Source organism: Falco biarmicus, chromosome 7, assembly GCF_023638135.1.
Source record: "Falco biarmicus isolate bFalBia1 chromosome 7, bFalBia1.pri, whole genome shotgun sequence".
Taxonomy (NCBI): domain Eukaryota; kingdom Metazoa; phylum Chordata; class Aves; order Falconiformes; family Falconidae; genus Falco; species Falco biarmicus.
Window position 1 is genome coordinate 18,448,607 of NC_079294.1, and position 21,243 is coordinate 18,469,849.

A 21,243-nucleotide genomic window follows, 5' to 3' on the forward strand; every position below is an offset into this window, starting at 1 on the left:
GGAACCAAGAAAGGAATGAAGGAACAAGAGCATAGCACCCATCTTTTTTGCTGCTAATGAGAATTTGCATCATCTTGGTCAATTCATCAAACAACAGTCTAAATCTGATTTATTCTTGAGTGGAACTAAAGCAGCTTCTAGGAGTAGCAGGCATAAATGCAAGCCTCGTAGACAATATTCAACACCCTTCTAAGGTAATGGCTTCACACTCCTACACACCTTCCCTTTTGGAAACCCTCTTTCCTAATGCCCCTCTCTTCCTCCCTGGTTTAGATTACAGAATCTTGTACCTCATCTTGTACCAAGTTTGGCAGCTACTCATTGTGCCACCTTGTGAGGCAATTTTGCCACCCCTCCCATCCACCCTCGCTCCAAAAAAAACAGAGAGAGAGAAAAAAAAATATATTTTTTTGTTCCACTTTAGTGAGCTAAATCAGCCAAAGGTAAGGCGAAGGACCCAAACACATTTTCAAGGGAAGCAGGGGTAGAAGTGGGAAGATTTATCACACAAGATGTTCAAGACTAGGTGAATACTAAGAAATACAAACATCAGCATGTTTTTTCCATATTTTTTTCTAGTTTCCCTTTTAATTTGAGACTATAGAACATTATCCTATTTTCCACGAAAAGTGATAAGGCTGGAAATTTAGTATCTCTTTCCTTTTATAGTGAAATCGTGTCACTTTGCACTGTCAGCTCTCCCTACAACACACAGGGGCCAGTCTAAGCCACACCTGGACCACTGTAGAATTAGGTCCTTGAGCCTTCCCATTCCATAGAGGAAAAAATGAAAGGTATAGATGATGTTGTTCTAGCTAACAGTGACAGCATTCAGTATGCCATATATTTATGCATTTTTATATTCACAGTATATATTTATAAATGTAACCCACGCACTATATTCAAATACATTGTAACGTGACTCCTGCATGCAATCCTTGTAAAAGCAAGCCTTTTGTTGTTACAGAATTTACATCAACCTCTTGCAGCTAAACGGTCAAAGCACCAGTCCTACACTTAAACCAATGTAAATTAGCTTGCCCAGACAATATTCTATAAATGAAGCCAAACAAACTAAAAAGAACTTTTTAGATAATAAATGTTACCATAACATTTTGACAGACTAGAACACAGCACAGGAAAAGCCGGAAAATAAGCATGTACACTTTTTTACATTTTATATAAAAATTAACTTTGGTTAAGAGGTCATTCAGTAACAACAGAACTGAATATAAGCTAACATTAAAAAATGCATCTGAAAGGAAACCTTATTATAAACTTTTGTTTAAAAAATTCAACAACTTTTTACTCAGTCCTTAAGAAGTGAAAAATACCTTCATAGCAAACATACTATTTATTATTAAAGGCTAGTATTAAAAAACCACTCCAATACTCTCATGTTTGGTTAATTCTGTTAGTTTAAAGATGTATGAAATAAGACTGACCTGGACAGAAATTCTGCTGTGTCTGAGTAGTTAATTTTTCTTGCACAGCACGCTTTTCAAAATGCCCTCCAGTTGCATTCTGATGTAGGCCTGGTTGTCTGGTGGCAAATCCCATTTCTCCAGGTTCGGAAAACTTCAGATAAAACTGCGGGTCCAAATCACTGAAAGAGAGGTTTATAGCACCATGTCTTCCACGGCCGTAGTCACTGAACATAGATTCGTCCGCGGTGTTCTGTGTTGGTAATGGGAGAATCCGATGATGCAGCTGTGGGCTTGGCAGTCTTGAAGATAACGGAGAAGGAATAGGTGACATTTGTTTGTGTGTATTAGATAGCGGATATGAATTACTAAAAACATTACTCACTGCTACTAACGAGGGTGAATGCAGCCTTTTCTCTTCCAGTTTAGGATTATTATTTGTCTGAGAAATATCAGGACTTTCATTTACAGGCAGGTTCAAAAATAAATGCTTGCTGCTTCCTCGGGATACCGTGGTTCTTTTCTCATGTACTGAGCCTGGCAGGTTTCTGTCTACTCTTGCAATTTGTTGCAGTCTCTTCCATTCTGCAGCTTCATCTAAACTGTCACTCTGTATAACTTTCAGAAGAGCTTTATTGACTGCTCCCACAAGGTTGCATGACTCATCAGTAATGTGCACTCTCTCTGCTTTGTACTGCAAATCAGAGCCGTCTTGCTCCTTTTCCTGCAGCACAGTGGTTTTAGAGTCTGCAGCAGCTTCATCTACAGAGCGTACATCAGTTCTTGAAATAAATTCATTATGTATTGTTGTAAGAACAGGAGAAACGGTTTCTTTATCTCTGTGAAAATCAGGTAAATACTCTGCAGGGGGGGTGGCAACTTTTTTAATACAAGCTTCTGAATCCTGTACCTCAGGAACAACTGTGACTCCTGGTTTCTCCTTGCATACCGGCCCAGTATACTTGCCATTTTTCAAGTTTTTAGCAGCTGCAGACTTACTTAATGTCTCAGGTTTGTTAGATAGACTGTCCTGAGATGACTTTACCGAAGTGATACTCTGTTGTACCTTTGTAACTTCAGAAAGGCATTCACCACTATCTACTAGTTCAACTGTGATCATGTCATTGTCTTTTGAGCTACCACTTTTTAAGTCAGCATCCAGTTTCACAGCTTTGTTGCTCTCAAGAAAATACCCCTCTTCTATCCACCTTTCTGGTCGTACACTATTGTCTACTGGTAAATCATTCTTACCTTTTACTGTTAGCCAACTGGAGACAGAAAAAGAGCTGGGAAAACTCCTGGTAGGAAATCTTGTGGGGAGCAGCATCTTATTTTCCAGTTGCTTATCTTGCACACTCAGTAAAGAAAGATGTTCATGTATCTTTTTTCCCCCTTTCCGGTGTCTAAACTCCTCAAAGCTCTCTTTCCTTCTGTATTTCCTCATTTTTTTATGATTCAAATTGTCTCTCTTCGGGGAATCCTGAAAGAACTCCTGCTGATGTGTAAAACTGGAGTAATCATCACCTTTAATTTTCAAGACTCCAGAAACATCCTGTCGCTTTCCTTCCTGATGTCCTGTGTTAAGGCCCAGAATATGATGTGACCTCAGAAAACTGGATAACAGTTTTTCCTTTTCAGCAGTTAGTTTGTACAGTTCAATGAGAATGTCTTTTGTGGTAGTTTGCTTGAAAATAATATCTCCAAAGTTTTCATATGGCTGTTCTCTCAGCTCCATCTCCATTCTCTCCCTTACTTGGTAGCAGCTACAGAAACGTTTACTGGTTCTATCCAGAGTTACACAGCCCTTGTATGTAAATCCTCTGACTTTTCCCTCTGGATGATAGAAGCTGATGTAACAAAGCTCCATTATGGGTTTGTGCAATTGAAGGACAGTATGCGTGCCTTCCATTATGCTTGCCAAATTAGTCATTCATTTAAATTATGTGCTAAGTGTTTCAAAGCTTGCATGACATAGCATGTGAGGCAGAGAATGGACGGAAGGCATCTGACTAATCTTCAACAATAATATTGTCTGTTGGAAAAGAACAGAGAGAAGCCTGTCAAACTTGATTATGGCAAATTTAATATGACAAATAACAAGCCTGCTGAAGCTCAATCTTCCCTCAGTATTTTCTGATACAAATCTTTTACCTTGAAAAATCTGACACAAAAAGATGACATAGTTGAAGACATAATCCTTCTCTCATACATCATCCCTCTGTCTCCAGGGACCTCAATCAATGCTGTTCCATAAGGTCACAAAATGTTCACTAAAACAGCCATTTCAAACAGAATTTACTTTTTAATGCTGAAACTTGTTGCCATCTCTCTGTTAAAAGTTAACTTAATGTTGAACATTTAGTCAAAAGAACCATTCGAGCATGTATGACGCCTTTTTACTCAGCACAACCAGCAACTTAACACCATCACAATGTAATTAGCTCTCGCTGCTTTTTTTACTAAGAAAACATTTAAAAAATAAAAAAGGCTGAGCATTTTCTTCTCATATTTATTTCTGAAACCACCATGACATCAAGAAAACTTGCAAGGAAAAAAAAAAAAAAGGTTCTGTTTACTTGGCTAGCATATAGACAGTGTATAGATCTATTTTTATTCAACATGCAATAGTGTAATCATACTACTACAGACAGGTTTATTGACCTTTGTTATTTCCTTTTCTTTGCGTCACATTTTATTTTCCTGCTACAGATTGGATATATTTACATTCTTTTGATACATCATGATAAAAGTTAGCATACTTCATTTGAGCACTAAATTGGCTTTTTATCCAAAAGGAACTCCACATTTGAAGTCTGCAGTCACTAGGAAATGCATAAGCATCAGGGAAAGACCTAATTTTGCTCAGCAGCAAGCAAAGCAGGAAAGCACCTGCTCCAAAGCTTCTCTTTCTTAAAAAAAGCAAAAATTTCTGTTTTCAACTTTCAAAGCATAAATACAGTAGAACTTTCCATTATTCCAAAATAGTCAAACTTAGCCTCAGTCAACTACAATTAAAAGGAAGCTGTCACATTACTATGTTACACATTTCAGTTTTACATATTTTTTCAATACACAAGTACTGTATCAGGTTTTATTATACAGGGAGTCAGATATAAAATGATGCCAATAACTTATCATAAGTAATTAGGCAATCCTAACTCTAAGAAGCAAGCAGCATTTACCCCAAACATCCTATCATAACAGCAAGTAGGCTTTTTGCAGTGATTTTGATGCGCATTTTGTTAAAGCATTGCATATGCCTGTAATGTTCTTTAAATAGTTTCAAACTTTCCATTTACTTTAAGCTGTATCACTTTTCATGCCAGCAAAACTTTATATGCACACATAAACCTCGAAGACAGAGGAGAGATTCCCAAGGAGAGTGACTAATGGTAAAAACTGTCTTCCATCAGAGCCAGATCAGCTTGTTAATTCTGCTCATCAGCTGTCAATAGTTATGTGCCATCATTCAGAATCCCATACAAGTATAGGAAGGGGTAGGAAACATGCAAAACCTTTAGTCAGCATTGAAGACGTGTCGTTTCACAGACCTATAAGAGTTTCTCAGAAAATTATGCCATACTGTTTCTTCCTGTATTCTTATTTTAACTCATTGTCTGAGTCTGGAGTTGGAAATACGGACAAGGCTGAGGACTGCCAAAAAGAGCAGCCTCACTTCTAGACTTCCTTGTCTCCAGCTGTGCACGCCTGCTGCTTTTCTAGTGTAGAACTGAGTGATTGCCCGGCCACAGGGTGTGTCACTGGCAGATGCAACCAACAGTGGTTCTCCATACAAAGTAATAACCATCAAAGAACACTTTTTCATCACAGGAGCAGTCTTAAATCTTGTCACTCTTCACCCAAGTAATGAGGAACACCAGTTACGGTAGCAATTTGCTTACCCATAGCACCAAATTGACCCTCAAGTAACCTACTGTTGTTAGCTCCATCCAATATGAGCTAGTTAACTTGTGGACATTTCCATAAACAAATACTCAGCAGTCCCAGCTAATGCATGCTGAGTCAGTTTTTACTTACAGGAAAACATCACTGAGGAGCAGAATTTCATGGGAGTTACTAGGCACTCAAATGAATGGCACAGTCTATGTTTTAGTCCACTGGCAACATACAGCTGTTAAACTAGGAAGAAGAAAGAATATCTAACAGGGAAAAACCTAGCTAAATGAGAGTGGATATCCCAAGGAGACCAAATCTGTGCTTAGTATTGACTTAAGGAAGAGGATGCATCACATCAAAGTATTTGTCAATCCATGTGATTTAGAAAATAATAAAAGGAAAGGAGCAATAGGAAGAAAGGGAATTGTTTTTTAATACACAGAATAAGACAATCTGTATTATGTGTATTTCATGGTCTTACCTAGGAAAAAACCCACAGTGTTAAATTAGTCCAAATTATTTCACGTTTTCCTCTGTTTCACCTCAACTGGCATGGCATTTTCTCATGGAAATATGATCAAGTGACTACAAGGAAATAGCATCACGGAAACTATAAACCCAGTAGTTATAGACCCAGACAAAATGATCAAATTTAATATCCTCAGATGACATCTATGGTATCATCAGGTGCAACAGCTCAGTTCTGAAGAGTACATGGAAACACGCATATATACTGGTTTTTTTGACAAACAAATATATGTGTAAAGGAGAGAACTAGTGAGCGAGCCCTTGGCTCTGCCACACATTTGCTGAACTATATGCCCCTCCCAAATACAAGCAGCTTCCCTCATCTAATCTGAAGCATTACATTACTGGAACGAGATCTACAGCTCTATCTTAAATCATATCGCAACTAAAAGGTCTTTTTGAGTTAGAAACAAATAAATCTACTGAAGATACTATTTTTTTTTAACCTACCATCTTTGACAACACTTTGTTATGCCAACTTAGGCCTGTTTTAAAGGCTACGTCCTAGTAGATCTCTTCTTAGTTACACCAAACTAAACACTGGGTTTGGTGCACACATATTGACACGTTAAAATGTATAATCACCGTAAAAAGAATGAACCCCATTCCTTATGATGAAAAAATTTACACATACCTCAAAATTAAATCATATTAAAAGTGAGTTTTAGAGAAAATCAGTAATAATAATAACAGCAATAGCAGAAAGGACACTTTGTTACTATTAGGCCAATAAAATAGTCTGTGTCAAAGTTTTCATTGATTTAAAATATAATGTGATACCAATGCACTGCTGCAATGTTTAGTGGTATTTTGAAGCTTTTTTCTATTAATAGATACATTCTCTACTAAGAAAATATTTTTCTCTTCAGTGCCTTCAGTATCTTATTCAGCCTTTATTTTATAATCTTCCATCAGAAAACAAAGACTTGAACTCCCTGCTCCATAAGCAGAAATATTACAAGAAACTATCAGGAGAATCATGTTAAGGAAGAAAACTGATTAAGGACTTTCAAACTTAATTACAACGCTAGCTCCCCAACTTTTCTGTTCACTTTGCAATCGGTTTATAATCCTACTTCCATTTGCAAAGTTTACCACAAGAAGTGAATTTTTTTGTAAATTAAAGCCACACTCAGGCAAAGTTTACAGCTTAAGCAAAATGCACATTAATCCAAGACAACTGAAAATTTTAACTACATAATGTATAGTGTGGAGCAATGAAAGCCATCTTCAGCATCACTGCTGTTTCTCCCATGCAGCTTTCAAATGCATAGTAGCAGATCACTGGGATTCATGTTGTGAGAAATAGTACTTTAAGGAGAAAAACAGCTACTCAGAGATAACCAGCTAAGAACTGGAAAGAACAACTGAGATCGTTAAATAGGCAGCTGAGAAGCAAACTTGCTCTGCTGTGTTTAACAACAAGAAATGTCACAGATTTAGTGCCCCTTGAGTTCTAGGGTGAACGCATTCATCCACTTTGCCTTTCAAAATACACTCTTAGAAAGCCACATCTCCGTTGCTGCAGTTCCTTCTCTTTAGCAGGACACATAATTCACTGCTCAGCATGACAGATGGTCTTCCTCCTTTCCCTGATCTTTGAGTAAGAAAGAATTGGAACTCCTTACTTTCCCAGCTCTCTCCAATATCTGATTGTTACTAGGTGGCAATCTGTTCCTGAGTAGCTATGGCTAACTTTTTGTGCTGTGTTATGTATCTAATTAACACATCAAACAGAAAAAGCATAGTAGAGGAAATGTAGTAAAAAGGTGGACAGAGGAGGGTTCCACATCACAAGTTAGAACAAACTGCATTAATATTTCTTTATGGAGCACAACTTGTTTGATAGAGACAAACTCCCTCATTTTCTTCTCTTGATTAAACTCTCACATTCCTCCAAGGTTCTTTCAAACTATCATTTCACTGACACAAATGTTATCACTAGATAGATAAAAAGTTATTACTTCTTTATGAAGACAAAATATTACAGCTCCTTGCAGCAACTTAGATATAAATGATTTTGTAATAAGAACTTTCCAAGTATAAGTCTCCATTGTTTTTACTGGATTGTGACCAAAAAAAATAAAAATTAGGATATTTAATTATTTGTGTAATAACTTGAACAATACTGCATATAGCTACCGATGGTAGTTTAAAAGACCACTCTTCTCAACTTCACGAGTACTGAACTCCACTAGCAAAGAGTTGTCAAGGAATAAGAAACAAAGCCTATGCCAGACAGAGAACTGCTTTATTAAATTTCAGATCTCATGCAATGACACAAGGGAAGTATTAAAGCATGTTAAGAGTCTTGCCAACAAAGGGATAACACAGAACATAAGGTTGAAAGTCATTAAGTTAATCCACAACAAAGAGCTTTGTAAACCAAGAACAATTTTAAAGCACAAATGCAAAATGTAGTTAACTATACAAACAAACAGATAAATAAAATGGAAATAAACTAGGAAAGCATGTTAAAATGCCTTGGATCTTTTACAGTCTTTGACTATGTCATTCTCTTCAAATTAATCCAACACAGAACTGAGCCCATGAAACAAAGTAATCTGAAACCCAGCTCTCAGAATACACTATCTTGGTCATCTGAAGATAAGGAAATCTAAATGACTGGAAATCCAAAACCATAACTTTAACAAAAAGGTAATCTACCCATGGCATATAAAGTTAATCAAAATTGTTCTTAAGAGTTTCTGGATAGACTGAAAAATATGATGATGCCTCACTAGAAACAAATACATTCTCAGAAGCCAAACCGCCCCGTACTTGTTCCTGGTCCTTTCTAGACCACTGTCCTATTTGAAATAGTTGTAAGGAAGTGTATTACCTTTACAGTGCACAAAAAATGGGAAAAAGCAATGATGATACTTTGGAGTTCAGAACTAATGCTTACCATTTATACTTAAAATTTATATTACATTTAACTAGTCAGGTTGGGAAACACAAACCCCGTATATTGCTCACACCACTTGGTTTCAAAAATTGTTAAAAACCCCCTAGATTGCAAAACAAGAATTATATGGAAATTACTGACTTCATAATAGTTTAGTTTCTGAAAGGATACAAATATTTTTACAACAGTGACCTTCTTCATTATAAAACATCACAATTCCTGACAAATATTTTCATTTTTACCAAGAAAGTCCCTTTATTCAGATTTTTGCTCCTACAATTTGAGCCAAGTGACCTCCAATACAATTTATCTAAGTAAATACCAGACCTAAATTACGTTTTTGCCTATTACAACCATGTAGTTCTAGTTCCAACTAGTTCCACCCACCTGCACTAAATCATCAGTGATCCTTTTCCAAAAGCCACATGGTGAGGAGAACCTATATAAGCCTTTCAACCAAGGAACAGGGATTTTTTTAAAATTGCTATTATAAAAGCAGAAAAAATGTTAAAAAGATAACTTAAAGGTTAATGAACATTCTAAGGGTATCTTTAGAGACCTGTATTATCAAAGACTTCAGAACAGATGTATATAATGTCAATGATAACCTTGAAACTGATTGTTTCTCTTCAGTGCATTTCTTAATAATGATGGCTTATGCAACAGCTCAGCTGTCCATAGTATTCCGTCAATAAAAATGCTGACATGCCCCCGTGTTAGTTGCTTCCACTTTATAGCAGATACATGATCCTAAATAAGAAAAAGATGTTTCCAGCACTATGCTTCCTGTAAAAATGTTTCTCCTGATATTTTGTATTGCAATCTTTATCTAAAATCAACTATCTGCTATAAATTAAAAACCAATATTTAAAATATACTCCTTAAATATAGATAAAAAGTTCTCCAAGCTGTTTCTACATTCTAATTGTTCCAAAGAATCCCAACTTAAAAGTTTTACAGAATTTCACTGAATTATGTTTTTGCCACCGGATTTTTCAACACTAGAAAAGAATTATACAGATGGAAAAGATGGAAAATAAGTAACTAAAGAAATAAAAAATAAAAATCCTGTATTACACTCCTGTCTTTTACAGTAAAAACAGAAGGGGAAAGAAAGAGCATGTAACAATTAAAACTTCTATTTTAAAATATCCAGGTAAGAGTTTTATCATTATACTTCAGGTTGAGCAAGAAATCTAATGTATCATTTCTTTCATAACTTTCAAAAGAAAATAATTTCCTGTCAGATCTAGTTTTGAACCTGGAGTACAAAAAAAAGGAAATAGCTGCATGGAACTACTAGTGATTCAAGGAAGACAAATAATTCTGCTTTTAAAGAGCTTAGCGTATGAGTTGATTCTTGGAGAAGGAAACAGTATTATGACTAAGCAAAATTAAAAGAGAGTGCACTGTAAGCACAGGCAGATGCTAATGGAAACAGATAGCAAGTAATGTGTTCGTTTCTTCTACCTCCAGTATTTTCTGAATGTAATCTGCCATAATTTGGAAATACACAAATTATTTTGTACAAGTGGATTTTTTTTCTCCCCCTCAAAAGAAACTGACATGAAAGTTCTCATCCTTTTGTAGCCTACTTCAATTTAGCAAAGCAATATGTTGTTTTTTCTAAGGTTAGCAAGTTAAAAACAGAAAAAAGATGACACACAACAGATCCTTATTACTACTGAATCTGTTGGCAGAGTTCAACCACACCACAGGACATATTTGTCCAAAATCTGTTTGAGAAAGGTGACTAATTAGGAACAAGTTACTAAATGGAATTTCCAACACAAACTTTTCCATTTTACTGTTCCAAGAGTCTGCTAATAAAAAATTTTGTAATGGATATTATAACCATAAAAAGTCTTTAATGCAATAACTAGTAAAGTAGCAGACATTAAATGAGAGGAAGACCTAAGGCAATCTGTATACACATCCTGAAGAAGCCATTCTTAACACAGTAACAGTCTGTTTGAAAAAGAATATTTCAAAAAGTAAGCATTTAAATAAACAAACAAAATCCCTCTGCACTTCAGCCAGGTATTTACATCTCCATCTTGCTCCTGGGCACTCAGCAGGGGAAAAAACCAAGAGAACAGATGAGTCCATCATCTTGCTTCCAATTTTTTTGGACTGGAACAGAGTTTTCTGTCTGCGGAAGAGGCAAACTGCAAGGAAAGTATCACTAAAACCATTGCACTCCAGTTAAAAATATAATCAGCATATAGGATTTGAAGCAAAATGTCATTCACAAGATTTATAGCCTTATAAATAAGGGAGTTTTTTCTAAGTGATGGCAACAGCAACTCATAGAATTTAAAGATATTAAATGGGTTTAACAGATTATAACATGATCAGAATCATATTTGTCATTTCTTGTGAGAAACAACTGCCTTAGTGTTTTACTGAGATTTTCCTAAGGAAAAACATTTCAGGAGGCAATATTTGGCATGAGGAACTGCAGCTGAGATAATGAGCATCACAAAATATAACTGAAAAGGGATTCTTATAATGAAAAATGGCTGAACAACTTCAGTATAGATGGTAGTAATCATCTTGATGATTTTTTAAATTGAGTATCAGAAAAACAAGTTTATTTTCTATGACAGATGAAACAAGAAGTTCCATTTTCTATGATAAATGAAACACCAGCCAGACTTTGTTTCAAGCACCGACACTGACCCTCAGATTTCTCCTAAAGGAAACCCTCGGAGCTAATAGATATTACAGTACCTCAGAGAATGACACTGCCCTCCTGGCCCAGGTCTGCCAGTACAACCCAGCAACAGCAGTTTATTTCTGCCTTCCTCAACGAAGACCAAAGACATCTTCACCATACTCCAGAACACATTTTCTTCACTTCTTAACACATAAGGAAAGTGAAAATCCGTTGAGTATGTCTATCCAAAATTCTGAAGGGCTAAGGTAGCAACTCGACTTACGCTTTCACAGTATCTAGAGGATACACACACAAACTGTTATGGTTCAAAGGGATTTAAAAGATATATACAAACACGCAAACAACACCTCCAACTCTCCTTGCTGGTAAGAAAAGAGTATTTTGCCAAATCTGGAAATTAAAATGAATGTTAGAATGATTTCATCTATCTTAAAAATAAAGACAGGGTTTACTCCTCAACAACAGCATTACACTGTATTCTGTGCTTTATTAATTATGCATTAATGTAATATATATCTTATTCAAACAAATAACCCTCCCCTAAAACTTTCTATACCTAAGATGAATACTCACAATTAAATCTTAAAATTGAAAATTGTTCCTGGATATATGTACAGGGGCATGTGGCTAATGCTCAGCTGAACTCATAGTGATGTAAAAATTAATTACAGGCAAGAAGAAAGATCTTTTGCCGCAGGATAAAGGGGTCTTAATGAAAAGCTGTACTACTAAATAATCAGCTGATTTTTCAAGTAGTAAACAAAAAAAAAAGCGCTACATTAGACCAAAACAGCTTGTACAGACCTCTATTCAGATGTCTAAAATGTAATCTTTACATATTTCTACAGAAACATACTATATCATCAGGAAAAGTAAAACAAAAAAAGATTGCATTGATAATGAACAAAATAATATAAACTTTCAATATCATACCTGTATATGTTAGACTTGGGTCATAAACTGCACACATGACTTTTTCCCAGATTTAACCTAGATAAGTAATCCCTCATAGAACATTTTTATTTAATACTTTATCAACAGGTAAGTTTTACAGGATACACAGTAGCTTGTTTCTACTTCTGTCAGCAAGTACAGGATAAAGAAAACCAATGTGAATTAAATATATTTTAAATAAAAGAATTGTCTTCTTGTTAATCTTTGTCTAGAAGATTTAATTTCGCTTATCTGGACAGCAAACTCTTCAGGCAAGAGCTGCCTCTTATTCTATTTTGTATAGTTTAGCATCTTTAGTTTCATTAAAGTAAGACATCAGATTTTATTTATTTAATTATTGCACGTCCATAGTCTCATGATGATATTTAAATGAAGCATTTAGTACACAGCCTTTCAGATCAATGGTCTTTCACCAAACATCACTGTCAGAGACACATCTGGCATACCCATGTATTCTAAACTTTAAACCCAATACAGTGTTTAAGGAAAGCAAAGGAGAAGAAAACTAAAAGGCCATGTTACAGCAAATCTTTCAGCTACTTCATGAACAAGGAAAGTAATTCCAAGAGCAAAAAGTTTGGAACAACTGCAAATGGAAGCGTAAATGCTAAGGAAGCTTCAGTAGTGAAGACAGAACAGAAATGAAATTTAAAAAAAATAATGAGGAGCAACTAAAAAACCTTCCTATAACAACATTTTATAACTTTAGAAGAACCCCTCCATAAAATTCAGCAAGCTTTGCGTATATCCTTCTGCAATGAAAGGTCAAAGAAGCTGTCCCTTATTAAGTTCTTAGGAATCAAGAACAATTTCTGAAATAATGTATTTGACAAGTTAGCAAACAAACATATTTTAAAATATTTTAAAAAATTAAGCAAACTTTGAGAATAAACTCAGAAAGTTTTTTAACTTCCTCCCCTTCCCAAACTTCAGTGAACTTGGAATTACTTTACCCTTAAGGAATTTTGGGTTGCTTCAAAAATTGTATGTATCATCCAAGTTTTGAAAACCTTGGTTGTACTGGATGAAATGGGATTTAATGACTTGTGATGATCACGTTAACACTTCAAAGAAGTAAGTGTTAAAGCAGAGAACTATGGTTGCATTTGTTTTCTTCAGTGCAACTTTCTCGCTAGCAGCATTTAATGCATCGCTAAATGGTTTTGACATACGACTACAATTTATAAACCCAATTGCTATCCATCTGAGAGGAGAGATTACAGGTTTTCCAAAGGCCTGTTAAACGAATAAGTATATTAAGTATCAGCTTTTATATACACATCATTTAGTTTGTTTTATCTGTCCTAAGTGCAAATCAGTTAACATTAAAAAAAGCCTTGAAAATGGTTAATTGCTTATATGTTACTGTGATTTTCTTGGTCTGTGCCCTATCGTGGAAGATCATACATGGAATTTTTATGAAATTGAGCAAGTCTGCCAACAGGCAGATACACTTCTACCAATAATAGTATTTAAAAATATTTATAAAACTCAAATTGTTTTAAGATTAAACAGGTTGCATAGATCCTCCAAGGGGATTTTAACTTTTTAGCAACCAGACAACCCTCAGAGTAAAAAAAGCAAGAAGATTAAAACATGAAGACACAGTATTTTAGTGTATTAAGCTTAAAGTACTGCAGAATAAAAAGAACGGTTTTGAGAAAAAAAGTCAACTTAAATCTTGACATGATAAATACTGATTTTACTTCAAGATTTCAGAAATACCATTTAAAATAATTTATAAGATTTAATGGCTCTTTAAATGGACACAGAAGCAACTCGTTATTAAGAATTTACAGGTCTTATGTAATTTTCTAAGGGCCCAACTCAACAAAATATATATGCTCTTTTGAAGAGACTAAGCCCTCCATTATCACCACATAGAACTGCATTTGAAATCAAACCGAATGTCCAAACTAATGATTACGTTAGTGAGGTTCAACCTTCCATGGAAAGGGAAGAAACAGCAGTAACTGCATGACTTGGATAAGAATTCATGCAGCACATTTTGTGTGCTTTTTTTCCCTGTTCTCAGGCAGAAGTGCCAAGACTTCCTATACATACTGTATCTCTACTCTGGCAGCACTTATAGGGAAGCACAATCACAAACATTAATCTTGAAAGATGTTATGAAATTGCATAAGGCTTTAAATGATCATGGCAAAAAGAAAAATACCTCCCTCAGATTGCCTGTTGCAGGCAGGTCTAGGCTGTACAGGCTCTACTGTCACAGAGGAAGGTTGAATTAAACAGATCATTAGGCACACAATCAGATCGAAAAAAACCAAAAATCACAAGCACCAAGTTGCTGTGCTTGGTCATTGAAATACTAATGCAGTCTACACTCCTACTACCTCCAAGTATCTGCAAATAAACCTGGATGGTCACAACTACCAATGGCAGCAGTGAGATATAATTATAAATAATAAAAGGAGGGGTTGGGTGTAAAGGAATAATGTATCAATATATAAAACATGCCAAAACAGTAGAAACAATTTATACTCAGTTAAGGTTCAGATTCCACTGAGTTCTATCTATTTGATCACTCCATGATGGACATGATTCCTGCCTTTTTGGTGCTCTTAAGGATACCTGAAATCTAATGGAATATACATTCAGATTACATATTTTAAAAGTCATATGAGATCAAAGATAGGTGAAGAATTTATTTCCTGCCAAAATAGCTAAAGCAAAATTAAAAGCTGACAAATGTTCTCAGATGCCAGGAAGACTGGGTGGAGAAAGGGATGCAAACTAATTTTTGAAAACAGCAAGACAGAGGCACATGGAAATTTTTTTCTCATCTGGTTTTTAAATATTATAGTAAAGAGCAGAAAGCTGTTCCACCCTACAGCCTTAATGAAGACCTCTATGACTGCTCTTGCTTTCATTTTCCTACTCTTGACCACTCTCTGGAAGAATCATTTTGGGTCATTTACAAAGGCTTCTTTTGACTTTTGGTTCCACTTTCAAACATCCTATGTGCGCAAGTTAAAGCGGCATCAAACCTTCATAAAGCGTCACCTTGCTAATTGATATTGTAAAGGGCTAAGATTACATGCTTCTTTACACAGACAAAGTGTCAAGAGTTTTTCTTAAACAAAGCAGAAAAAATATCTCTTTTTTTCTGCCAAGGTGGGATATTAGTCTTTTCCTAGCTAAAAAAACAACCAAACAAAAAAACACACAAACCCCCCAGCAGTTCTTTGTATCCCAGAGAGAACTGGCTCTTCACCGTATTTTTATATCCTGACTAACGTCAATATAAAGTTGATATTCATTACCCTGGCATTTATTTTGAAGAACAGCCATTTCTCAATTTTCTATTTGATACTGGCCTAGCTTCCACAAAAGGAAAAGGTCTTTGGTTTCTAGTTGCTAAGCTTTCTCAGAGTGAGATTTTATCCAATTTGTCATCATTTTATAGTAACACATTATTTTCTTCTTTGAAAAGTATTAAAGTTTATTTTAAGTGAACAAGGATTGATAGATGGAACTGTACACTCTACAGATATGAAAAGCTGAAAACAGAAAGTGAAAGAAAAAATTGCAAATATTTTGGAAATACCTGTCTATGTAAGAAATCCTCTACAGAAATAATATACTTTTACCCATGCCTCTACTTCAGTCTTATGCTAACGAGCTGGGAAATATTTGGGAAACATTCACCTCTTGTTCACTACTTGCTATATGATTAAGTCACCTATGCCCATGTAGTTCTACACCTTACACATACATCTGTGAAAAACCCCAAGTGAACATGCATGCTCATGGCACTTGACTTTTAATGAGACAGGTTGCACTCAAGTCAAAACTAATTTCCATTGTTAAAAAGACACTTCACAAGATGGTTTGATTTCATACCAAACTCCATCTCTCTATCCCTAGACATTCTGTCAACAGTCCTTCAAATTAAGCTAATGACGTTATGAGTTGACAGTTTCTTTTTTTAGTAACACAAAAAGCATTTCTTCTTTCTCTTGTCCACTCTCCATTTAATCCAAAGTGGCTGAATTGTTTCTGCTGAAGCTTACCGAAACAAGCCAATTCACCTGCAAGCACAGGCCAAGCTACCTGAAAGGTGAAAGTTTCAGAACATTATGTGTAAGTAATTTTCATGAACTTCCAGGATTACTACTGATATAGCGGTATAACTATCTTTACAAATGTGTACATAATGGTTTAATAATAACACTAGCACTAGACATTTCTACAAGTAAAATGATCATTATACCATCATGAACAATTCAAAGGATGGATGGAAATAAAATAACTAAAACTGGGAATGTAATCAAAGCTTCTCTATAATACATCAGCAATTTTTTAGTATTAATTTTCTGTAAAGCCCGAAGAAAGCAAGGACCCATCATGATTCCTGTGACATCGCTGGGAAAACAAATATCACAAGACAAGACAGTGGGACAGCTGGAAGGACTAAGCATACACTCGTTCGCAGACCAACTCTCTGTCAGTTGCATCATCATGTGATTTAATACTGCAGCTGAAGAAAGGAAACTATGCAAGAAGGCTTTCTTCAGAATGTTAGTATGCGTCCTTTTCCTACACGTAGAAGGTACTGACAAATGTCATCATACAAATACGTTCTAATTCAGGGTAACAGTCCAGTAGCCTAATCTGCAATGGTGACAGCCGTAAGCTGTACAATATAAGAGAAACAGACTGTCTGAACGCTGTAAATATTAATCGTGTTTTCCCATAAGCTTTACAATATAGAGAAACAGATTGTCTGCACGCTGTAAATACTAATCACGTGTTTTCCGCTCATCAGCCCTCCTGCGTGCATGACGATACCTGCATCCATCAGACGCGACGGAACGCTAGCAACCTGCATTCCCCGCTTCACCGGACCATGCCCATGCATCGCAAAAAGCGCATACAGTTTAAGGGTAACTCTGGGGCGGGGGGCGGCAAAGCAGGCACAGCTCACACCAGCAGCGCTGACACGAAGGGGGGAAGGAGGGAAGCTACGGGCTGGCTTCGGACTGCGAGCGAAACCAAGAGATCCCGGCTTCTGTGACCCCGCAGAAGCTGTTTATAAATAGACGGCGAAGAGCAGACAAGATGTTAAGGCGGACTAAACAGACCTCTTCTCTGCAGCCCTGACTTCGTGGTTTTGGTTTTTTAATCCACTCGATGGCGCCCGGAGCCGGGGCAGGGAGCGGAGCGGAGCGGACGGGCAGCGCGGTGGGCGAGCGAGCGGAGGCTGGTTATTACCTTGCGAGACGCGGACCCTGCGTTCAGCTGCTCCCGCTGCCGCTCCAAGTGCAGGAGGACGCGCTGCTCGGCGGCTGCGGCTGCCCCGCGCTATTCCCGGCCGCCGCCGCCCCCGGGTGACCGCCGGTGCCGCCTCCCCGCCGCCCGCCCTCGCCTCACGGACCGTGCCCGGCGTGGGAGCCCCCGGCCGCGCGCGCCTCACCGGGCCCTCCCGGCGGGGGAGGCGACACGAGCGGACGGACAGGGCAAGTGACCAATCCGCGGGCAGCGCGGCTTCCGCGCGGAGGCGGGCGCGCGGCCGCCCGGCATCCAGGCAGGCTGCGGGGGGGCGCGGGGGAGCGGGCGGCGGGGTCTGCGGCCGCGGCGGGCTGCGGGCGTGCCGGGGGCTGTCCCCGTCGCTCGCCGGAAGGGCGCCCGAGTGCTTTCGGGCTCTCTGGAAGAGCTGTCGCTGCGCCGTTTGTTCCTGCCGGCCGGCGTATCGGGAAGCCGATTCTCCAGCGAGTGGGGGATCCCGGGGAGCTAACGCATCGAGGCGTCAGCCCGCTGCTTTTTGTCATAAACTGTCTTTGCATAATCCATCACATCCCTTCTCCTCCTGGGAGGGCATCGCTGCCAATCGTGTAGCTACCGCTTACCGCAGTAATTGCAGTACGGCCCTTGAGCAGCTCCAAACTGCAACCTTAGAGGACAAGGAATCCCACCCTTTGCTCCTAACGCTGCGTGAAGAGGTAAATCACAACACAAGCTGGTTCCTAAGCTGCCTCATAAAATACCTAGCTACTTCAAGGGATGGAAATTAGGTGGAACAAGAAAAGGACCTGATTTTTCGGTCTGAACTTCGTTCTGCAAGTAATCTTCCTGCTACTCTGCACTGAAAGTACTCCATTCTGCAAGGCACCACCATAAGGGAAGGAAAAGGCCTTTGGAACTACGTACTTAGGTGAAAAGAATAGAGACAATTCCGAAGTAACAGTTAAGGTTAAAATATTTCTAGGTACAGGCACAATTGGGAGAAAGAAATAGTCTTCTGAATCCCACCGGTTTTTAAGACCCTTCTCAATATTGAAACATTGCAATGAAACACTTTTACTCGCTGTAACATACAGCCTTCTGAAATGTCACATTTGGTTCTGCTGAGCTTCATTAATATGTGGTACATTTATTAAATATTAGCTCACTCTGCAGATTTTTCATAAACAAATGTGATCTTAAACAGAAAACATCCACCTCTGTTTGAAACACTAGGGACTGTCAAATTCCCATCACTTTAGGCCACTCACAGCATCGTTTCCTTTTGAATTCTTAACAAACTGAGTTTTCTCCTTTTTACCTGAAATTTTATGACCATCAACCCATCAACTCCTATACATAAATACTAGCTCATACTCTGCATATTAAAACAATGTGTGCAGACTAGGGAATGGAAAAAACCCTGGCTGAAAGTAAGGCTTTCTCTTCTGATGTTTGGTATTTTCAAAGATTAACAATTACTTTGTTAGTAACTTCCCTTTTTGCAAGCCCACGGTTTATATGGAGTTCTCAGAAAGCAACCAACATGAAATGATTATGTCAGGCTGCAATGTAGGGCACACAGAGAGTAAAACCTAATCTCCAAGAGGTTTCCACTTCATCTGCACTCATCTGCGTAATCAGCTTTTCATCTTGTCATAGGATAAATGCAACCTGCCTTCTGCTTCATTTACCCTATATAGAACAGTAGTATAGATTTGTATGAAGCAAGTGGTAAGAGCTCATGTAGGAATGTATTCAGAAAGGAACTTGAAACCATTCAGTTTTTAAGGGAACATTAAAGGTTCGAAGTCATATATTTGCTAAATTGATACACTAATTAGTGTTGAAAGCAATTCACTCTATCTAGTATGCAAACTGACCCTGCTTTAGATGAAACAATCCTTACTTTCAGCTACCATTTAATTTCTTAATCTGTGACTTTGTGGATGGTAAACAACGATAGTTGTTGCTTAAAACTTTCAGGAGCTTTTATAAACTGTTTAATTCCAGTGAATAACTCAGGCTGTTAAGTGGAACTAGTATGATTATCACTTGTTTTAATCTCAGTTCAGTTGAGTGTGGAAGGCTCATACAAGTGAAGACCTTCATGAAACAAAGGAATGAGTAACAACCTCCTGTTCAGACAGCTCCTTTATTTGAAACACTTTAACAAAAATGTACTCAGAAGCAATGTCTGAATTGGAAAGGTACTGACGGACTTTGTTGCTTGGAAAACAAGGTAAAAACTAAGCTTTAATGGCTAACAATAAGGATACAGGCTGGCCAACTGAATGTTTATGATTCTTTGTGCTCTTGTCTCAAAGGATGAATATTTTTCTATACTATCGTCAGAAAAATGTTCATAAAGATTTATGGGTAATCTCCTAGAAGTACCTGAGGAAAACATGAACTGTATGATGCAAAAAGGAGAGTAGGAAACTTCTTGCAGCTTTCTGCCAAAGCACTTGTTACTAGTCTGAACCTGAAGATCTAAAAAGCAAAAAGCCATTCCGTATAAGCCAGCTCCATTTTCCCTTTTTTTCATGCCTGCAGCAAAATCTCATCCCTGAACAGATGTTTCCTTCTTTTAATATGTTTATTTTCTTGTCTTAATATTGCATATCAGAGCTGACACTTCAGCATAACAGGGATATAAGATTTCATATTTTCAACTTAAAATTAATACTTTGAATTCTCAATAAATTCACATCCATAATTCAACATTGCATTGTCTACTCACATGGCCAGTTTTGAACCCAAAATGATTTATTTTTTTCCTAACTTGCTTAGATACATTAATTGAATGTGTTCATGGCATAGTATATATGCCCAGAACCCTGTATTCTTCAGTTCCTCCTCCTGCAGCTCCTTACATCTCCCTTGTGTCATCATTCCATATTCTTTAATCCACACCATCCTGTGCCTTGGAACAGCAGTATGAGCTGTGCTCATTTGCTTCATCATTCCAGGGATCCCATTCCACTAACAACTGCTCTAGATTATGATCTCTTTTCTCTCCCCCCTGCCAGTTTTCTTTTCATGTCTAAAACTCAGTAGAGATTCTGCTCAATAATACTGAGAACAAATCGTGAAATTTTATGGAGTCCTTAACAGGATCAATAACATTTCTGGCATAACCGATTGACAAAAAAAAAAAAATAAATAAATCATCTAAGTGTAAGATACCATCTGCTTTCTTAAAAATTATTAAAATAAATAAAATTTGGCTTTTAGGACCTAGATTACTCTGTATCTTCATACAGAATAAAAAAGGCAATAGCACTGTTTATATGAACAACATAAATACAAATATACTGGAATAATTTATATAAACGATTGGAAGGATTTTTTTTTTGAGCAGAGTGGGTTTTTTTGTATCTGCAACATATATTATACTGCACTGTGTTACTTTGGATTATTCATAAATTCTTGACCCAAAACCAGCTAATAAAGAAATATTAGTTTACATTAGCAATCCATTTGTCATTCATCAATACCAAAGATTTTATCCTAATGAGAAATACAGATTTGCCCATTTCAATTGATATCAAATCTAATTTTTCAATTCACCCAAGTGATGGAGTAACTGGCCAAAATGGCTTTCT

At 37.2% G+C, this 21,243-nt stretch overlaps 1 protein-coding gene across 1 annotated transcript; it reads right to left on the minus strand.

Annotated features, from left to right (window-relative positions):
• Positions 1–1,514: 1,514 nt before the first annotated feature.
• LOC130152696 (formin-1-like) lies at positions 1,515–17,944 on the minus strand. The gene is made up of 3 exons (XM_056346674.1): positions 17,627–17,944; positions 2,676–3,456; positions 1,515–1,726 (listed from the first exon to the last, which is right to left on the minus strand). Exons 2-3 carry the CDS (start codon positions 3,352–3,354, stop codon positions 1,620–1,622), a joined length of 786 nt encoding a protein of 261 aa, XP_056202649.1. The 5' UTR covers positions 3,355–3,456; positions 17,627–17,944; the 3' UTR covers positions 1,515–1,619.
• Positions 17,945–21,243: the final 3,299 nt, after the last annotated feature.

Bases quoted from the DNA above. Each gene is read 5' to 3' on its own strand.
- LOC130152696 (XM_056346674.1), bottom strand. From the start codon at position 3,354: ATGACTAATTTGGCAAGCATAATGGAAGGCACGCATACTGTCCTTCAA. The intron at 1,727-2,675 runs GTAAGAATGATT...GTTATCTTCAAG, and splicing joins CAGTTGGCTAACAGTAAAAG to ACTGCCAAGCCCACAGCTGC.